This window comes from Gavialis gangeticus, unplaced genomic scaffold, assembly GCF_001723915.1.
Source record: "Gavialis gangeticus isolate Ggan-Ray unplaced genomic scaffold, GavGan_comp1, whole genome shotgun sequence".
NCBI lineage: Eukaryota > Metazoa > Chordata > Crocodylia > Gavialidae > Gavialis > Gavialis gangeticus.
The window spans coordinates 161,828,341-161,842,262 of record NW_017729022.1 but is presented as its reverse complement, the minus strand read 5'-3'; the positions used below and the strand labels follow the sequence as shown (position 1 = coordinate 161,842,262).

The following is a 13,922-nucleotide window of genomic DNA, read 5'->3' as shown; positions in this document are numbered from 1 at the left end:
TTTTGGTGAGCCATTGAGGACTGCAAAGGTAGCCCTGCCCCTCGACAGGTGCCCCGTCCCCTGATCACCATCTTGGGACTGGAAGTCCCACCCCTAACCCTTGATATTTGTCATCAGAAGTCCCCCTCTTACTCCCAGAAGTACCCCTTTTGGGAGTGGGGGTTTGCCATCTTGAAACCAGAAAAAAAACCAAATCATATACTAAAAAAGTCAAACATCTACTATAATGTATTTACATTTTATTTCAAAAGATACTTTTTGTCCTGATTATGCATTTGTGTCATGTATATGCAATCACCTCTATAAGAGCTACAAAAACAATCTTGTATATTGGGGGGGAAGAATGTGGGGTGTGGTTGGGGGTGGGTGTGTATATGGTGGGGTATGAGGTACGTATGTGGGTGTGTCCTCCCAGAGCAACAGCAAGCCCCAATACTCCCCTAGACCTGGAACATGCCAGCTGCATTCACAGTTTATGCCAGCACCCACCTGGTGTGCAGAAAGCAGCCTCAGGCAGGTGCCAGCATCAGCTGTGGATGTGGCCAGCAGGTTCGCAGTGGGGATCCCAGCAAGAATCCCAGCATCCACCTGGGTTCACAGCTGACACCGTCACATCAGAATTGGGCAAAAACAGCCCCACCTGTCCAGCACCATGCAGTGGCCAGATTCAGAAGCTGCCCACAGGTTGGATGCCATGAATTTGCAGCCACCCACCCACTGGCTGAATACAATTAGTTGGTGGGTCAGATCCACGCTGTAATGTTCCCACCCCTGGTTTAACCAATAACATTAGGGGAGTTTAAATGGGTACTTAATTAATCAGTATTTGCATCCCTAACTTCAACTAATCTGTGTCAAGGTGTTAGATATTGTTGATTTGGTATACAAGCTATATTTTAACTGAAGGGCATCAATGGCATTATGAATCTTTTGCCTTGTTTTACTAGAAAGGGACCTATGCTTCTCATCGCAACAATGCTCTTTCCTAGCTCTTTCTGGCTGTAATCAGCAAAGTATGTCTTTACATTCTGATGCATCTTTCCATGCATTGGCCCTCCTATGTAAGAAAAGGCAGCTAATGCCTATTGAGACACCTAAACTGAATAGCTTAAACCTCAATAGAGTTAAATGCTTAATATCTTTTTGGATCTGGTACTAGAAGTTCCCTGTTTGCTCACCCCTGGCTGCCCAGCTCCTCTTCTTTTGTGCTCCCTTGCGCCTGGGCTAGCTCTGCCTCATTATGCCACAAGCAGGCAATCCTTCCCTCTGTTCATTCAACAGGTGTGGAAGAGCACACAGACTGGGCTGACAACTCCAAAAGGGGACATCGTTCAGATTCTATGCTATCTTGAAGAGGACAGTAAAGGGCAAAAGGGATAAAATGTAGACAAGTGAGGATAAGTCAGAATGCCTAGTCCCAATCAAATAGCATGAGCAGTAACGGGCAGCTGAACAAGGGCAAAATTTAAGTGCTTCTACACTAGCGGTTCACAACCATTTTAGACTCAAGGCACCCCACATTAAAATCCAGGTACCCCTAAAAATACCAGCTCTTAGGTCTCACTCATGTTTTGATTATGGAAAAATAATACAGTAATTTTTCTATTGCAAAGAACTCAGGAAGACCAAAACAGTTCAGAATTGTTGTTTAACCCTGTGGATTACTTGAAATTTGGGGGTTTATCTTGTGAATCATGTCTGCACACCCAGTGGTGTTAACACTGTGGCATTCCATAGCACCCTTGAAAAGATATCATGGCACCCCAGAGTGCCATGCTATGCTGGCTGAGAATCAGGCTTCTGGCATGTGTGTAGAACACTACAAACTACCATATTTTCTTTCATATAACCCTCACCCTTTTTTCCCCAAAACCAACTGGGGAAAATTGAGATCTGCATTACAGACAATGAAAAAGGATCCCCACCTTGGTTAGAAATTTGACAAGGGGGCGGTGAGGAGAGCAGTAGTGGTAGCAGCTTTGGAAGCCATGGTGATTAATGTTGCCACTACTTCTGCCCCTTGCCACCAAGTTTCCAGACCTGTAAGGAGCTTCCCCTCCCCAACCACATGCCAGGTCTGGCCAGCATGTGGGGTTGGTATGTGGCTGGACTCAGACAGCTGGGTCCAACTTGGCCCTGAACCAGGCATACTGACTCCAGAGTCATGTGCAGTGACCCCATATGTTGCCTCTGGGCAAGGCTGGGACTGTGCACTGGCTCTGGAGCCATGTGCTGGGTCCAACCCATAATCAATACATGGTCCCAAGCTCAGCAAACAGCCCAGAAGACAGTGCACTAGATCCAAACCTGCATGTGGTTCCATAGCCAGCATGCAGGGTCAGATGTGGCACACGGTCCTGGACCTGGCACACTGAGTCAGTCTGCAGGCCCAACTGGCAAGCAGGGGCTGGCAGGAGCCTTGGGAGAACAGGTTCAGCTCCCTAACTGCTGCCATGCATTTTCCTTGTTCAAAGACTTTTTTTTTTTTTTTTTTTCGGACTCCCCTTCAAAATCAAGGTCCATAGTATATAAAGGGGTATGCTAGATGCAAAAAATATGGTAAGATGGGTGAACCAGAATGCCTGGTCTTAAATAGAGACTTTGACCTAAAAGTTGGGGTGCATTGACATATCAGTCCATATTAGATCAACACTGATAAAAGGAAAATTGTCATCATTGGCAACTGGCTTTTTTTGGACAAAGTAGCTGATAAGGTCACTGATAAATGCCGCACGCATGCGCACAGCCGCAGCTTGGAAAGCAGCATCTAGCCAGTTAGTCTATGGGGCGGAAGGGCCTTGGGGGAGGGAAGGGGCATGGGGTGGGGGGCAGGTTGAGGCCACCATGGTGAGGGAGGGAGTGGGGCTGGGGAAGGACAGGCGCTGCCTAGCCAGGGTGAGGCGGGGCAAGGCAGGACTTGAGATGGGCTGCATAATCGTCTATCAGATTAGTATCAGCTAATATGGCTGGTTAATAAAGTCGGCTATTGGTATCAGCCAAAAAAAATCTTTATCAGTGCACCCCTACCTAAAAGGCATTTCAGAGACCTGGTGAAAGGATGACAGTCAATGGAATACTGTTATAACTGATTACAAGCCATATAGTAATGACATGCAGGTGGAGAAGTGGCACTGTATGTTAAGGACAATATAGACAGCAACAACAAAAATCTTACCTGAAAAGAAAACTACCACAGAATCTCTGTGGGTAGAAATTCCATACTTGAATAAAAAGAACATAGTATTAGAGTTGTACTGCCGACCCCCTGATCAGGAAATGCTTATGGATTTCAGAGAAGCTGCTAAAACGGGACACGCAATAATCATGGGAGTGTCATGGAGCTCATGTTTGAAAAGGGCTCCAGAAGTGATCCTGGGTACTACAGACCAGTGAGTCTCACTTCCATCCCTGAAAAGTTGGTAGAATCTATAATAAAGAATAAAATCAGCAATCACATGGACAATATGATCTGCAAGGGAAGAGTCATTTTTTTGCAAAGGGAAATCCTGCCACACCAATCTGCTTGAGTTCTTTGAGGGTGTTAACAATAGGGATATGAAAGGTTAAACGATTAATCATTTCACTGATGAGTGCAGTGATAACCAGTTAGTTTACCAGCTATCATTTAGCTTGGGGCTGGCGCAGACTGGCAGGGAAACAGAGGAAGGAAGCTGTGCAGTGCCCCAGCAGGAACAGGAAGGCAGCAGGGTGGGCAAGCAAGAGGGAAGGAGGGAAGGAGACTAGTACCCATAGCCTAAAAGAAAAACGGGGCAGTCCAATGACTCATGAATTAAGCAATTAGCTGCTCATTCACAGGTGCTTCCTCCCTCCCAATCAGGGCTTCAACTGGGTTGTGTTGTCTGGCTGGGCTTACCACTGCCTCTTCCTGGGTCTCCCCCTGTCAAAGGGCCTGGGGAGTCAGGAACTGTTCCCAGCAGCAGGTGTGTCCAAGGTGCTGTGCTACTGGTTAACCATTTAACTAATATAATTAGAGGAAGTTAAATGAATATTTTTAAAACAATATTTACATCCTTAGTTAACAATCATGTGGACACAGGAGCCAGCTGACATCAAATATTTGGACTTCCAAAAGACCTCTGACAAAGTCTCTCACTAAAGCCTTTTTAAAAAACAGAGTTGCCATGGGATCAGAAGGAAGGCTCTTTCATGAATGGAGAGATGGTTCAAAGACTTCAGAAAGCAAAGGGTAGGCCTAAGTGGTCACTTTTCAGGATGAAGGGAGGTCAAAAGTGGAGACCTGCAGGTATCTGTGCTAGGTCTAAACTTTGTTCAACTTTTTCATCAATGATCTGGAAATAGGGGTGCACAGTGAAATCTCCCAGTTTGCAGATAAAAACAAATTATTCTAGCTAGTCAAATCCCAAGCTAACAGAGTAGATGCAAAAATCTCTCATCAAGCTAAGTGAGTAGGCAAAAAATGGCAGAGGAGTGTCAGTGACAACAAGCATAAGGTAAGCCATAAAGGGAAAAATAATCTCAATTATTTACATAATTATCTCATATACGGTGCTGGGTTCTGAACGACCTATTATGACTTAGGAAAGAGACCCTGGGAATCACGGTTGATAGCTCACTAGAAGTGTCAGCAAAATTTGCAGCATCAACCAAAGAAACCAATAAAAATGTCAGACAATCAAGAAGGGAATTAAAAACAAAATAGAAAACATCATTGTGCCATTATACAAATACAGAGTGCACCCACATTTTGAGTAGTATGTGCAGTTCTGCTATGTCTAAAAGGATGTAGTAGAATTGTAAAAGGTACAAAAAAGGGCAACCAAAATTGATAAGGGGTATGGAACAGTTGCTAGGACTAAAAAAGATAGGACTCTCTAGTTTGGATAGAAGGCAGCTAAGGAGGAAGATGTGATAGAAATATAAATCACAAATGGTGTGGACCAAGTGAAAAGGGAACTGTTATTCACCAAGTCCCAGAATACTAGAAATAGGGGGCCCCCACTGAAATTAGGAGACAGATTCACAATTAACAAGAGAAAGATTTTTTTATGCCATGGGTCATTAACTTGTGGAATTAAATGCCACAGGAGGTGGTAGAGGCAGATAGCGTAGCCAGGTTCAAAAAGGGACAAGACAGATTCATGGATGACAGATCATGGATAATAGCTGTTAAACATAACGGTCACAGATGTTTCCCCTGGTATCTCTAAGCCAATAGTGATGGATGCCAGGGATCACAATTAATAGAAGTTAGATCATTCTAGGTATATCTGGTTCAATTCTCTCCTTCTAGAGCATCCACACCTGCCATTATCTGAGACTAGATACTGAGCTAGATGAACCACTGGTCTGGCCCAGTATGGCACTTCTGTTTTGCCTTAATCAATTTTGCCCTGATATAGCCACTTTGTAACACTACAATCTATACCTCAAAGTGATACATAGATATTTGTGATTTTCCTTCCAGAAATATTAATCATAGAAGAAATATTAATCATCACCTTATAATGAGTATCTAGTTTCTTTTCTCTGCTTCACAGGTGACTGTTTAAACAGTAGTGATTTGGGGTTCAAGATCAGCCCATTTTGCACCATGTACACATCTAAGGAGTAACTGTAGGTTCCATTTTCATTTTTTTCTGGTCCAAGCTGCTTGCAGCTGAGCATTAATGAGATGATTATTGCATACTGTTCCTTTAGCCTTTACTTTCAGTGGCTACGAAGGAAAGGCATAAAGGAGGTTGCATAATCTACTTCTGAGATAAATGAAAGGCTGTGGTCTCCTCCTTAAGTCTTGCCTTCTTTTGTAACACCTCTTACAGTTATTTATCGCAGGGGGAGGGGGGAATATATATCACTTAAGTCTAACTTGCCAGACTCCTTGTATTATTAAAGGGAGCTTCGATGTGGATTGCTCAACCATTTCAGCAAAGATGCTACCTAAGAGTAGAGTATCTCAGGGGCTGCTCAGCCATCTTGGTATGGACCTTGCTTCCACACCTGCTGAGTGGGTTTCACTATAGCCTACTATCTGTCATTTCTAAGGGGAAAGAAGTTTTGTCTTTTACATTCTTTTCAGAAAGCCAAAAAATATTTAGCTTAGCAGTTCTAAGGAGAAAAACTTCACACACAAAAATCATGCAGTAAAAAATAAAAATCTTGTGAAAACTTTGCTACAAAAAGGTAAGCCTTGAGTCTCCTGTATATGTTGCTTAGAGGCCAAAGATCCTGGAGAGTTCTTAAGAGGCAGTCCTAATGCCAGGCTCAGAGCAAAGATTTTGCCTTCCCCCAGTTGCCAGGGAGATTTGGAACACTACTGAAGAAAATGACTATTAAGGCTTGGAGGGATCTTTTGTCTGAGGCTGTCACTGAAGCCTCTCAGGTTCAAAGAGTTTGAAAGCAAGCCTTCCTCACTTTGGTTTCTTGGACAAGAAATGAAAGATCAAGACATGTCTGGGATGTGCCATTGCTCTGGTACAATAAGCAACAAGAGTGCCCACCACTGGCAAGGATAGCCTCCTCAGAAAAGACAAAAAGTTTTAAAGCCTAGGGGCTGATTAAATCATAGCAGTCTGGGTCAAGATTGTGGACATTTTCCCTAAATCCTATTTCTCCCTATAGGCACAATGCAACCTCTAATAAGCATACTAAGCAGCCCAACACAATGGAAGAGAGTGCACAGTAATCAGAAAACAGGTGTACCCTTGCAGCCCTCAACAGCACACTAAAATTCATTAAGCGGCCCTCCAGTCTGCCCCCTTCCTCCCCAACTTAGCCCCTCTCAGTATCTGAAAAGACTGAAAAAATTTTAAAAGTGATCACAGGTGAAGTGTGAAATTGACTTTCATAACAGAAATGGAAGAAAATTATTTTTGCCAACATTCTACAAGTGGAGTACAAGTCATGCTTAAGAAGTTAGTCTATCCAAAACTCTTACTGTTGGTAATTTGTTAATGTGGAATGGATCTTTAAAACTTCATACCTATTACTTAGCACTGTCTTGCATACATGTGAAAATTTTGCTTCTAGATATTAAAATCCCTACCTGTTGCTTCTGGAGACTATATATTAGCAAATTTTTTAAAAGTAATTAACCAGTCATGATTTAAATACATGATGTGGATTGCTCTGAAACGCTAAAAACATCTCTTATCTTATCTCTTATCTAAAACTAGGGGCAGGGCATAGATCTCTTATCTGAAAAGTCTAAAAAATAAACATCTGTCAAAGAAGAAGATAAAAGGTGTCACCCCAAATAATAATTTTGAATAAATTCTTTGCCTATTCTATTAATATTATGTGGAGAAGACATGTAAAGCAAGTCAGTTTGTACATACTCTGGATCATACAGGTGCATCCCATTGATATAAAAGTAGATTACTTACACTAGAATACTCTAAGAGAGTTTAGAGACCAAAACAGTGGCAGATGTTCATATAGTGCAGTGATTCCTTAAACAGGGTCCTATGGTACTCTGGGGTGCCGTCAGATCCTTTGAACAGTGCCACAAGATGTGAGGAGATAAGTACATAAGTAGAGGCTTAGACTTGTCCCTGCCTAGCCAATCCCTCACCTCCACTGCCTGATCCCTTTGCAAAGCAAGCAAGTACAGTATTATAGGAGTTAGCTTTTAAATTGGGTGCCACTTAATTCACAAAAGGTATGGAAGGATGTCTCGAGACCAATAAGATTGAGAACCACTGATACAGTGTAGCTCAGTGGTAGGCAATTACTTGGGCCCCAAGGGCCATCTAGGGAGTTTGGTGAGCTGTTGTGGGCTGGGTCAACACCCCCCTGCCACACAACAGCTCACTAACATTTGCTAAGTGACCCTGCCCTGGGGCCCGGCCCTGCACTGTTACCAACTGGCAATCCCAGGGTCTCCATGGAGACCATCCCAGGACCCATGTGGGCAGGATGCGCTAAGCCAGGTGGATGGGATGGGACCATGGAGAGCAACATCCAGGAGTGGGACAGGCAAGCAGGGCCAGGATCACAGAGCAGTGACACTGCAGGATCAGGAAGAGCCACGATCGACTGCCTGCATATCCTTGTGATGGGCACTGGTTCCACAGGCAGGGGTGTGCCAAGACTGGATCGTGGTTCTACCCCAGGCCCTGCTCCCGCGCCATTACTACCCTGCAATCCCAGTCCCAGCCCTGGTCCCGCCCACCAATCTCACACCCAGACACCACTCCCCTCCCATCTGTGGCCCCATCCCATCCGCCCAGTCAATTGTACACTGCCTACGCAGGTCCTCAGCCAGTCTCTTTGGAGACCCTGCCCACCTGCTCCATTGGGCAGCCCCAGTGGTGGATGCAAAACACAGGGGCCAAGGTACTCAGGCAGTGGAGTCCAGAAGCCACACTGCCCTGCCCCACTGCATGCCTGGAGTGGTGGGACCAGCCGCACATGCCACAGCTCAGGCTGCCTCCCACACCTGGGTCACGGTGGGACCAAGGGACCAATCATGGGCCAGATAGATACGGCCCATGGGCCATATTTTTCCCAAAACATTATAGATACACTAAATACCGTATTTGCTCATATACAATATGCCCTGGAGTAAGATGCACAATTTACTTAAGAATGGCAGAATGAAGAAAAGATCTTTCCTTGTAGTAAGTAACTGAGTAGCAGCAGCTAGGTATTTGAGCATGATGTTCACTGATCAGCTCCTATCAACCACACGTAGACCTGACTTTCACTTTTGCCCAGCTGAAGCTTAAGTGGCAAACACTGCTGTCACTATATTTCCTTGCATATAATACACAAGCTTCTCACAGCTGTTTTTTTTCTTTTGGGGTAGGGGAAGAAGGGGAGTGCGTATGATATAGTAGATTCAGTTTCTTGTAGAGAAGCTTCCTTTCCACTGAAGCCAACTTCAACTAGAATCTTTCCAAGAAAAAAAAAAACTTTAGTGCATAGAACTATTACCACTCTCAAGCAAATGCTAGAAGAACTCAAAGTGTTTGCATTTGTTTCTACATTCAGCTTGCCCAAAATCTAAGCTTTTCATATGTTAGTCAATTTTAAAATATGCTGCATTTATTACATCAGAGCAAATGAAGTTTTAAGCAGAAAAACATTACACAATTCTAAACAATGCTTACAAATCTAAACAATTCTATAGGTGAAAATTATCATGAACAAATATTATTAAACTTATAGTAATAGTCTATAACAGCAATTCTCAACCTTTTTAGACACAAAGCACCCCACAAGACTCAAGACACCGCTTGGTAGATTTGAGGCATCCCTCAGAAAATGCCAGCTATTAGTTTTCTTTTCTTGACTACAGAAAAATAGAACAACTGTTCTATTGCAAAAAACTCCAGAAGATGACAAGTCAGAATGTTTTTTTCACATGGGAATCTATAGTGTTAACTCTAAATTTTATCTTGTGAATCATGTTTGCACACCTAATAGTGCTGACGTTGTGCAGGACTCCATAACACCCCTGAAAGGATCTCTAAGCACTGTAGGGTGCCATAACACCCTGGGCTGAGAATCACTGGTCTATAACTGTTGCAACAGTATAAAGTCAGATAGGAACTGTAAGGATCAGTAATACTACACTGTGCCAAAAATATCAAAGGAGTTCAACTCCAGATTTTACTTACCATTTTCACTATGTCAGCATATGCTGATTCAACAAGCACTCCACGATTTGTTGAAACATATTCAACCAGTTCATTCAGTGTTGCTCTTTTAATTTCTTTGCTCTTCAAGTCTGAAACAGAGTCTATGAAATCAAACAGTATGCAACACTGCTGCAACTTCTGACAAAAAAGTTCTTGCTGCTCATTTGAGGTGGCATCTGTGAACAGAGAAAAACAAACAAACATGTTTTTAGAAGAAATGAAGCGTGAATGTTTAAATCTCTAATTATTAGCTGTAACCCACACAACATACCTGCCTGCATTTTTAATACAGGATACAAGTCAGATGGCAAGCAAAACACACATTCAGTGCTGTTACAACTGTAAACATAATTAAATGTTCCACTAATATGCAGTGAAAACCTCAGTTTTTACATCTTATCCACAGTGTTCAAGGAATTTTAAAAAGAGTGATATGGTAACATAAATAGGGAACATAGGAAAAATTACACTTTATATATACATACATCCCCCACCACATATAAAAGCTATATAGCACTAATCATTCAATTAATGTATTTGTTGTACTGTATCCACCAATTTTATTACAGCAGTGTCAAAGATACAGCTTCAGGGCTCCTGGAGGGGTGGGAATTTGGTGGTAGGCCCATGACCAACTTCTCAACTACAAAGACTCACTGGAGCTGCATGTCTGCCCGGAGGGGACAAAAATGGGGGGTGAGCGGTGGGGCAGGGAGGGAGCAACAACTGTATTAATTCCCTCTGTCACCACTCGCCCCACAAGAAGTGGGTCTAATTCCAGCCCAGAAGAGCCTCTATGATCCTGATATGACCTGGGGAGCTACACTACTGACACGCTTGCTTTATTATATTGTTTATTTAAAAACTGCAAAATCTGCAGGGCTGGAATTCTATCTTTAGCTTCCTCCCCATTTATAAAGCATTTAACTCATTTTTTTACATCAAATAATGAAAATACCATGGAAGAACTTCCCCAATATCACAAAGAAAAAAATCTGTATCCTATATTTTCATATTTTAGACTAGATAATCTAATGAATTAATATCCTTAAGCCTTAAAGGTTTCTAGATATTTTGTTCAGTTAAAACCACACATTGTCTTGTAATTTTCATTAAAAAAAGAAAAGGGTAAAAAATCAGATCTTGTCAACTCTGTCAGCTTGCTATTGAGCAAAACATTCCTCCACTAGTATTGTATTTTTCTTGATAGCATAGTGATTAGTAGTAAGATAACAATTACTAAACCTATTAATCTTATTGCAAAATATTTGCTCAAAATATAACCCTGTAACTTTGGCATATAGCCACAAGGAGAAAGAGCCATAACTGATTAATCTAACTTCAAAACTGTATTCAACAGGGGGGGGAAAACAAAACAAAATCAAAGAACTAAGATTTCCCTCATCTCACCAATTTTTTTTTGCATCCTAGGAACACTATAATGGCCAACCCTTTAAAATAATCAGTTAGCTGGGATCTCATCTACAGAAATTTTTACTCTCAGTTCTCTCTGGGAGTACAGGCAGCCTTCCCCCATTGAGAAGCTTTAGAAATTACTACAGCTACCCTGTATTACTCTGATTATCTAGTCATTTTGCTTGAACCAAGAACAGTAGAACCATGACACTTCATAGGGTTATGAGAGCCTGTGAACTAGCATGGGATATATACAGCTGCAGCAAACAGCTGTGCAAGACCACTGAATTGCTATAGCTGATTGCTGAAACATCTGTTGCAATGGCACAGCTTCTCCAATCAAATGCACAAGAGGACTGACAGAAGGAACATCAGACGAATGGCAATGTGGCGAAAATCAAAACCACAACATTTAGCCATACCATCCTTTGCCTGAAAACACGCTGTGAATTAGGAACCCAATATGAATATCACTTCTGGATCTCAGTTGTGAGGCATTTTGCTGCAGTTGTTGGTGCAACCAACTTCCAGGGGTTTAATGCAACCACTCCCCACCCCACTGCCAACTGGCATCAATTTTAATTGACAACAGCTACCAAAAAACAGAAGTTCAGTGGCACATAAAGCGGTGAGTAACACCAGCAGTGTTAATCTCCTGGGTTAACCTGCACAGATGCTAGATTTGGCAGTGGGTCACCCAACCTGCAAGAAGCTCCACAGGCCAGATGACCCACTTCCACAGGCTAGATCCGGTCTCCAGGCTGTATGTTTTACATCCCTGCATTAGACAATTAGCAAGGAAGCAAGAGGAAAAGAGAGTGCTCTCTCCTGAAAGATATACAGAATTCTAATTCTTACGAGTCATGGCTTGAGGCATGCAGATAGCTTCCCTTGCTCTTAAATGTTTTGGCTGTCTGTAGCTAGGCTACTTGAAGAAATTTGCTCCAAGTCTATTGTAACCTGATATCACAAAAGCTCTATAAAATTTCAGTAGTCCCATTTTGAACAACAGGAATTAAGCATTCTGAAATAAATAATAAAAATATTACCTGTTCCCCAAAGATAGTGTTGGTGGGCAACTCATTTTTGAAGAGAAAGTATGAACATCCCAATAATATAAAAACTACAAACAGAATGAACATAGCTGAATTCAATAAAGGACAACAGATTTTTTTTTCTCTTCCTCACTGTAAAAAGTCATCCCAAGAAGTGTTTTATAATCCATAAGAAAACACTGAACTAGGATTCCTTTCTACTAGATAAGCCTGTGTGTGCATTTTCCATCAAAGCCCTCTATGGCCACAGGAGCTCTCCTTAAGATTAGTTCCAGACTCAGCTATATATAAGGCTCCTAAACATCCTCAGAAGTGGTCCTCTGCTGACAGTACTTCTACAGAGTAAAAACTCAAAAAACCTGAGCAGCGCTTTTGCAGTTTGTACCTTGTTTTACCCAGAACCCACTGCAGTTTTCTCACTGTGAATTCTTGGAGAAGTTTACCCCTTGCGATTGGTATGCAGAAAAATACTAGTAAACATTTTTTCAGCCCATCTCATCACTTCCATCCCCAACCCCAACTCCAAGACCAAGACCAAGAGAAGGGGCTGAAAAGGCAGGTGGGCTCCAGGGACCAGCATGCAAATCCAGAGGAACTGCCTTGATAGCAGGGGCTGTACTTGCCCCTCAGGCACAGACCGGGGTTGGGGAGGCGACAGACAGTAGAAAGAGTGGGACACAGGGGCCCTCACCTGGCACCATCTAGGATCTTAGCATCTCAGCAATTATCAACTGGAATGCTGTTAAAAATCAGGAAATTTTGGAAAGGGCCGTAAGGCTAAAAAGGTTGAGACCTGCTGATCTAGTAAATAAATAAAAGCATTGAATTCATCCTTTTTAATATAAATGTACAAATGAAGAATGAGATCAAGTCTACATAATTCCTTAAATATATACACATCTTCCTGATTAGCAAAAATATTAAATTAATTGTGAAAGCTAGATTTAGTTAAAAGTCAACACGTTCTATTGTTTTCCAACCCACACACATTAGTCTTGTTTTAGGAAAATAAAAATAAGAATAAAAAAAAGATTAAAATCTATCTTTTGTGTATCAACCTTCTTTTGAAATACTGGGAGAAAACTATTATTTGGAAAATCATTGTCCAACTACAAATATCAAACTACAGAACTATAATTTAGAGACTCTAATGCCAAACAGCTGTACTTCAAATTATCACATGTCCACTGAGCCACATGTTCTACATTGTTTCTGCAGCGGTTTCTTTCCCTCTTTTAAAGCTCCTTATTGGAGTTCTTGATCCTTTGATTAGCCAATTTCTTGTATTTTGAGAGAGCTTGAAAAAATACGTCTCTAAATACTATTATCTAGTAACGAATTACTACAAAATGTAATCTCTGGCTACTGAGTTTTCAACTGCTTCAGAAGGGAAGAGGGAGTTGCTGCTAGGAAGTACATTCAGACATTATAGTGTAACTGTCGGCATGAAACTGAAGTTATGCAAACAAACTAAACTAAACAGCTGTACATTTAACTCTGAAACTGGTTAAAACAAATGGGCAAATATTTCAGGTGGAGGGCTACTAGAGTCTTGGTGAGCTGTCAAGGGACATATGGGTAGCCCCACCCCTTGACAGCTGCCCTGCTTCCTGGTCGCCATCTTGGGACCAGAAGTCCCACCCCTAATCCCTGACTTTTGCCACCAAAAGTCCCTCCCCTTACCCCCAGAAATACTCCTTTTGGGAGGAAGGGGTGCCAATTTGAACCAGAAAAAATAACAAATCATACCCTAAACAACCTACTAGGACAGTGGTCCCAATCTGTGGCAGACAACCTGTCAGTGGTACACGTTAAACAGATTTATTAT

At 42.2% G+C, this 13,922-nt stretch overlaps 1 protein-coding gene across 1 annotated transcript in view; it reads right to left on the bottom strand.

The window, feature by feature from the left end:
* Positions 1-13,922, bottom strand: part of PPP2R5A (protein phosphatase 2 regulatory subunit B'alpha) — a 192,112-nt gene that overhangs the window by 51,903 nt on the left and 126,287 nt on the right. The window contains exon 2 of the mRNA XM_019516430.1: positions 9,603-9,799. Coding sequence (XP_019371975.1) covers positions 9,603-9,799 — 197 coding nt within the window. The remainder of the gene's footprint in view (positions 1-9,602; positions 9,800-13,922) is intronic.